General features: G+C 48.1%; 1 protein-coding gene across 2 annotated transcripts in view; it reads left to right on the forward strand.

Moving 5' to 3' along the window:
* Positions 1–4,577, forward strand: part of EFNB2 (ephrin B2) — a 42,631-nt gene extending 38,054 nt beyond the window's left edge. The window contains exons 3-5 of one of the 2 annotated variants that reach the window (XM_035003067.1): positions 704–796; positions 1,534–1,647; positions 2,889–4,577. In XM_035003067.1, the coding sequence (XP_034858958.1) occupies positions 704–796; positions 1,534–1,647; positions 2,889–3,277 (596 nt within the window). In that variant the 3' untranslated portion in view covers positions 3,278–4,577. The remainder of the gene's footprint in view (positions 1–703; positions 797–1,533; positions 1,648–2,888) is intronic. The other variant, XM_035003068.1, reaches the window with a different exon arrangement.
* Positions 4,578–7,440: the final 2,863 nt, after the last annotated feature.

Below are 7,440 nucleotides of genomic sequence, written 5' to 3' on the forward strand. Positions count from 1 at the left end.
CCCTCTGTCGGTCAAGTTGTCTTCTAGCAGGTAGCTTGGTTGAAGGGTTTGCCTGAGGTCCATCTCGGTAATAAGAACACACTTGCTATTTCTGGTCCAGTACAAAACGATGGAGAGAAACTTCAGAATTTGAAGACCTGAATCCTAGCCGCCTTCTTCATCTCAAATAAGGCTGGGCAAAGAAGGAGAGGGGGTGTGGGAGTCTCCTCGTTTAGTGTTTACCGAACTAGGATGCTTGGCAAACAGGGAGCATCAAGCTAATTGTTCTTGAAGCAGGAAATCTGTAGTTGAGGAAGCAGGTGTTGTGGGATGATTACCACGTTTTAAAGTGACTGTATTAACTCTTTTGCTCTTTTGACTTTGACCCTGAAATAGTCAGTAAGCTTTTTGGAAGATGCTGTCCCTTTTATGTATGTGGACTACTTACTAAATCAGTTGGATCTGAAGGAAGGAGAAAGCGCTTAAGTAAACTTGAAACCAGATAGCATATGCGCACCAGTGTGGACAGTCTCCATTTTTCTTTCTTTTCTGTTTTTTTCTTATGTTTGGCTTTCAGCATTCCATACTTTCAGAAAACTTGTGACTAAGAGTGAATTCTTATTTTTCAAATTGTTTTCAGACATTTCATGTTCATGTAAACTTGGCTTATTGATTTCCTGATTTTTCTTTATTTTTTTGTTTTGTCCATTTTATTTTTAATCAGCTACATCAAATGGGTCTTTGGAGGGCCTGGATAACCAGGAGGGAGGGGTGTGCCAGACAAGAGCCATGAAGATCCTCATGAAAGTTGGACAAGGTAAAGACCATCTGCTGCTTCATGAAGCCACCGTAATCTGGTTCGGCCCCCAGCGAGTATAACACTGGTGCTGTTAATGCCCGCTTTCGGTCCCTCGTAGCGTAGTTTTGAAAGCAGACCTTTCTCTGTACCTTGAGCCACTGACAGATTGCCTCAAGTCAATGTAACACACTTTTTTTATTGGAGATTCCTCTAAAAGTTAAGGTCAGCCAGGTCCGATGTCCATTGCCATATAGTGTATATATGTATATATGCACTCTTTTTTCTTCTTAAAAACGGAAGGCCTCTTTGATTCAAAAATTAAGATATCCAGAGTGGAAAACTTAAGTTTCTGCCATTTTGCCCATTTCTGCATCTTGACTACAGAAGACTTTAGTTCACTGAGCCTTTTCACATACAGATAACCTATTGTGCAGAATTATTCTTCTAATTAGAAATTGGTATAGTAGTCAATCAACTTGCTCGTTTAAATTGAAATGTCATCTGCAATGCTCTGCCTGCCAAATGCAAGAATCCCTATAGTTTGCACAGATGGCCTCACAATCTAAACCTCTGAAATAACTAGTATAACCGTTTTGTTTTAAAAGGAAAATTATATTCTTGTATGTCACAGTACTTTGCATAAAGAATTTTACGTTCATTGCTATTTATGCCTCTTGAGATATATATCCAAAAGCTCCTAGAGCTAGATCTCATTAGACGCCTGGGCTGTAAGTAATCTGTTCTTTCTCATATAGATGCAAGCTCCGCTGGGTCAACCAGGCATAATGATCCAACACGACGCCCAGAACTAGAAGCCGGTACAAATGGAAGAAGTTCAACAACAAGTCCCTTTGTCAAACCAAATCCAGGTATAGCAGCATGAGTGTGTGTGGATAGGTCTGTGTGTTCTGGGCGCCTTGGGTCCCAAGAGGTGGAACAGAGTCCGAGCACTTGGATACCAGTTGGGTTAACTTGTAGTTCCTGGAGTCGGTAATCTTTGCTCTCAGTTAGTTGTTCTTAATGTACTCAATCAGAACAAAATAACTCACTCCCACGAAAGGTTCACATTCAGAGGAGTAGAATTCATCAGATGTAGGTGTCAGTTATGAGCACCACTCATTCAGACCCAAGTTATTTTTATTGGTGACACTTAATCGTGCTGGTTGCAACACTAGCTTAGAGCTGATGTTAATGTATATATAATTAATGTTCTAATCCCTCCTCTAATTATACCTAATCCACAAAGAGCCCGATTGATCTGCTTTCTACATTTTAGGTGGCAGCATCTTGAAATATTGCATAATGCCGCGTTTTTCAGGTGGTTATACCGCTGAATTTTTTTTTCACATTTTCAGTGTAAAATAAAATACCGGACGGATCCTGGGCCACAGTTTAGAATACCTGAGAAAGTTGGCTGTCATTTAACTTCATTTTCTTAACAATCCTTGAACAGATAGCTATGTATTTGTTTGCACGCTAATGAAATTTTTATGTGGCGGCTGCTGGGCAGACCTCAGCAGTTTTGTATCCGGGATCTGTGCGCCTGGTTGGTAGTCGTGTGAATTTAGCATCTGCAGCGATATGCCCCCGTCTCTCCAAGCGTCAAGGAGGGAAGTTGTTATTTCTAACTTTCAATGACAAGATGTGTCAAATTCTTGTGACAAACTGATAAATGGATCATATAATGATGCCAGGCGATTTTTCTTTCCGTGCTTAACATTTGGGTTGGCAGCCTGTTCAGTGTGAGAGTTTCTGCCGCCTTCCAAATATATTTTGGGTGTAAATCAAGTAACACAAACGAGGTACGAGTTGAGCGTTTTCCCGGGCCCCGCAGTCCCGGGCTCGCTCGGGCCGCGGCGCCGGTAGGCAGGGCCCGCCTGTTCGGAGCGCAGGGCTTTGAGATGCCCACGCAGCCAGCGCCCAGGGAGGAAGGCAGGAGGGCAGGGGGCCGCGTCCTGCGCGCGTCCCCGCCCGTCCCCGCCGTGGAGGGACCGTGGCGCGTGTGGCCGCGAGGCGCCAGCAAGGCCCCCCGGGTCGCCCGTGCTGATGTGGGGGCCGCGCCCGGCGCCCCGCCGTGACCCTTCTGCCCCTTGTGTCGCCCCGCCGGCAGGGTCGAGCACGGACGGCAGCAGCGCCGGCCATTCCGGGAACAACGTCCTCGGTTCCGAGGTGGCCTTATTCGCAGGGATTGCTTCAGGATGCGTCATCTTCATCGTCATCATCATCACGCTGGTGGTCCTCCTCCTCAAGTACCGGCGGAGGCACAGGAAGCACTCGCCTCAGCACACGGCCACGCTGTCGCTCAGCACGCTGGCCACCCCCAAGCGCCCCGGCAACAACAACGGCTCGGAGCCCAGTGACATTATCATCCCGCTGCGGACTGCGGACAGCGTGTTCTGCCCCCACTACGAGAAGGTCAGCGGGGACTACGGGCACCCCGTGTACATAGTCCAGGAGATGCCCCCCCAGAGCCCGGCCAACATCTACTACAAGGTCTGAGGCTCGGCGGCGCCTTGGCTTTCCCGGAGGGAGCTGCGGACCCGCTGCCGCCCGAGGAGGGTTTGATGACCCGGTGCCGCGACTGGACTGGAGCGCAGCGGGGGAGGGAACGCCGCGTCTCGCAGAGCCTGTTGAGTTGCACAGCCCACCCCGTCTGCAGCGCCCCGGCCGCGCTGGAGACAGACGCTCGCGGGAGCGGGGCCGGGCGCAGGGCGGGGCCCGCTGGGGCTGCGGCGCCCGCCGCCCCCCCTCCACCTCCAAGCCGTGGGCGGCACTCGGGCCCGCGGGGAGCCGAGGGAGATGGAGCGCCCGGAGGGGGGCCGGGCCAGCCCCCCGGGCCGCCGCGCCCGGAAACGCGGTCTCTGCCTCGGCTGTCCCTCCCGAGGAGCGTCCGGACTTGACACACAGACCTCGGGCTGGGGGAGGCTTGCAAGAGGTCCAGCTTCCAACGCTCACCGTGGCACCCCCCCCGCCCCCCTGCCGATCTCCGGCTCCCCCTCCACACTCTGCATCGCTGCTGGAACGCTCACGGTGGGGGTCTCCTGCCCCTTGGGGGGTCTCCTGCCCCGCGCACTTGCAAGCGCAGCCACAGCGGGATGGGTAATACGCTTCTCGAAGTGGTGTTTGCTTCTAAGGAGCCTCGCGGCCAGACGCCAGGCTGGGCTGGCAGCGCGGAAGCCGAGGAGTTGGTGGAAGGGGGCGGGCCAGGGAAGAGGGCTGTCTGCGAATGCAGTTCAACGCCGCTGCCTGCGAAGCAGAGGGTCGGGTGGGGGAGAACCCAGTTAAGGAGCACAGCACTTTGGTTTGGCTGAGATTTTAAGAGGCAAGTAGGAGACGCAACACCACCACTCGCAGTGGAGGAGGGTGCCTTTGAAGGAATGCGCTCTGATCACATGGCAACGTGCAGGAACACCAGCGTCCCTCTTGGCTGGGGAGAACAAAGGGGCATTGTTGGGAGAGGAACAGGCCAGGAGGGAAGGGGGCGGTGGGCCGCTGATGACAGATTGGGGCAGGACTGTTGTGGTACTGGCAATAAGATGTACAGCTTCGAAGCTGTAGGAGAGTCGCTCTGCTTTGGATGATGTTTAAAGCAGACTCAGCTGCTATACTGATCACATTTTATTAAACACAGGGAAAGCATTTAGGAGAATAGCAGAGAGCCAAATCTGACCTACAAGTGGAAAAGCCAAAGGTCAAACAGGCTGTAATTCCATCATCATTGATGTTATTGAGGAGTTCTCTTATATAAAAGGTAGGTCAGATTCCCCGCCCCCTCCCCTCCCCAGTGCACCTGCCCCGCCCCCCCCCCCTGGAGCCTCCCTGACACTTTGGTTTGGGGAGGTGCTGTGCTGGCCCGGGGGGGCTACTGAGCGAGGCCACGGCGCAGCTGCTCTGTGTCTAGGTGAAGCACACGGCGAACCTCTTCGAGTCCTTAAGCCGGAAATCGATGATGTCGAGGGGGAGAAGGAAGATAGCACGTATTTATAATAGGTATAGAGAACACAAGGGGTAGAAAGTGAAAGATTTTTACTAATATATATTTTAAGATTGCACACAAATCACACCAGAGGATGTGAAATTCACCTGTGGCAATTGCGTGGTCTCAACGCTCAGTGCTTAAAAAAGAAAAATTGGACAGCTCCTTCTGGGAAAAACATCGTCACTCCCCAAATAACAATAACGAGAGTAAATACAAAAATAACCCCGTCCTCTGAAGGCATCTCACGGGACCTAGACTAGGAAATGCAAGCCCCAAACACCAGGAAATGGACGTGACCGCACCATATGTTGAACAGTGGCAAGATGTCCGGGCATTTCTTCTCTGTGTTGTGTTTGCCCTTGCCTTACGGCGCAAGTGTTCGCCAACACCCACCGGGTCATGTGGAGGGGCTACGGCGGCAAGTTGAGCTCCGGCCCCCTCCGCTCTCCCCGCTGCCCTCCCAGTCCCCTCGTCCCCTCCCTTCTGGGAAACAAAACGAGTAAACAGGAAACCTACTTTTTATGTGCTATGCAAAATAGACATCTTTAACATAGTCCCGTTACCATGGTAACACTTTGCTTTCTGAATTGGGAAGAAGAAAAGAAACGTAGCAACAGCATTTTAAGGTTCTCAAACCTCCAGCGAATACCTGCAAAAATGAGTTGTCACAGAAAATTATTCCTTCTCTATTTCCTGAACCTGAAAATGATGTTGGTCCAAAGTGCGTGTGTGTATGTGTGAGTGGGTGAGTGGTATACATGTGTACATATATGTATAATATATATCTACAATATATATTATATATATCTATATCATAGGTCTGTGGAGGGTTGTCATGGCGACCAGCCACAGTACATATGTGATTCTTTCCATCACCCTACCCTCTCCTTTACGTGCATCCATACAAGATTTTCTTGTAAGCCATCAAAAATTAACCTTTAGGATGGGGGAGAGGGGCAAGAAGGGGAAAAATGGGAAATAGTCTGATTTTAATGAAATCAAATGTGTCTCATCGGTTGGCTACGTTTTGGTTATATGCTAAACTGTGAAATCAGATGAATTGGTGAAGAGTTACCTGCAACCAATTGAAAAGTGTTCTGTGCGTCTGTTTTGTGTCTGGTGCAGAATATGACAATCTACCAACTGTCCCTTTATTTGAAGTTGGTTCAGCTTTGGAAAAGTTACTGTAAATGCCTTGCTTGTATTATCATCCCTAGTCACCTGACTTTGGAATTTGCACCATAATGTTTAAGTGAAGATGCTGTAAATAGGTTCAGATTTTACTGTATATGGATTTGGGGTGTTACAGTAGCCTTATTCACCTTTTTAATAAAAATACACATGAAAACAAGACAGAAATGGCTTTTCTTACCCAGATTGTGTACATAGAGCAATGTTGGTTTTTTATAAAGTCTAAGCAAGATGTTTTGTATAAAATCTGAATTTTGCAATGTATTTAGCTACAGCTTGTTAAACGGCAGTGTCATTCCCCCTTTGCACTGTAATGAGGAAAAAATGGTATAAAAGGTTGCCAAATTGCTGCATATTTGTGCCGTAATTATGTACCATGGATATTTATTTAAAATTTTTTCGTTGTCCAATTTGTAAGTAACACAGTATTATGCTTGAGTTATAAATATTTTTTTCTTTATTCATTTTATTTTAATAGCCTGTCCTAGGTTTTCAGTCCGCTTTACTTCCACATTGCAGTCAGCCCCCAGAAACGAAACCCGTGAGGTCACATTCCACGTCTGTTTCAAACTGAATTTGTTCTTAAAAAAATAAAATATTTTTTTCCTATGGAAAAAGCGCCTTCAAAGTCTTTTCCTTTCCCTCTTATTTTTTTTCTTTTTTCTTTTCGCTTGTTATTTTAATTTGCTTTTCTACTCTGTTTTCTCTATAATTACAGTTATCCGGGACCTTCTGCCCGTGGGCATTCTTGTGCCCATTTTTCAAGTCAGGGCATGCACGTAATGTGATTGTTAATCTTGCAAAAGGCCACGAGCCCCTTGGTTTCCCCGTAAAACTCAAACTCACATTTCACAAATATTTTATCGTAAGGTTTCATCAAGTCCTAAGTAAGCGTCCTAACCAGCAAGCATCTCTAGTTTCACCTGGATCACACCGTCTGAGCCGTGACCTCATTAAGGTGAGAGAGGAAAAGGAAGGAGATGCACTTCTGTTATCTCAACACTTAATTCCAGATTGATCCAGTTTCCATTCAAGCAGAGCAGTTTGCCATAGACCGCTTCATTGTTCTTCATGGAATAATCCCAGGAGGAAGGAAGAAAGTCCAATGTTCTCTGTCAAACTTTAACACTGATGAAATCATCCTTAGGAGGGAGGTACTTCAGGTGTGGGGGGGTTGAGAAAGAGCCCCAACCCAGGAGCCAGATGCTCCAGGCCAGACTGACTTGCCCCAGATCACAGCCCCAGCCAAGTGAAGAATTGGTAGGTTTCAACCTCCCCCGACCTCCCCCCCTGGAGGTTCCCATGAAAGGCTGGTTTTAGAAGCAGGGATCTCCGAGGCATCTTCCTGACTTACTTGTCCTAAAGAAAGGTTGGTGGAATAAATGCTTTCCTTCAAAAAAAAAAAAAATTCTCCAGGAGCCCACAGTTTCAGGTGATGCCAAAATGATAGATAGCTCCGTCTACGCCATCTCTTTATTCCGAGACACTTAAT

The sequence above is a fragment of the Mirounga leonina genome, unplaced genomic scaffold (genome assembly GCF_011800145.1).
Source record: "Mirounga leonina isolate KUSES-001 unplaced genomic scaffold, KU_Mleo_1.0 Mir_127, whole genome shotgun sequence".
NCBI classification, from domain to species: Eukaryota; Metazoa; Chordata; class Mammalia; order Carnivora; family Phocidae; genus Mirounga; species Mirounga leonina.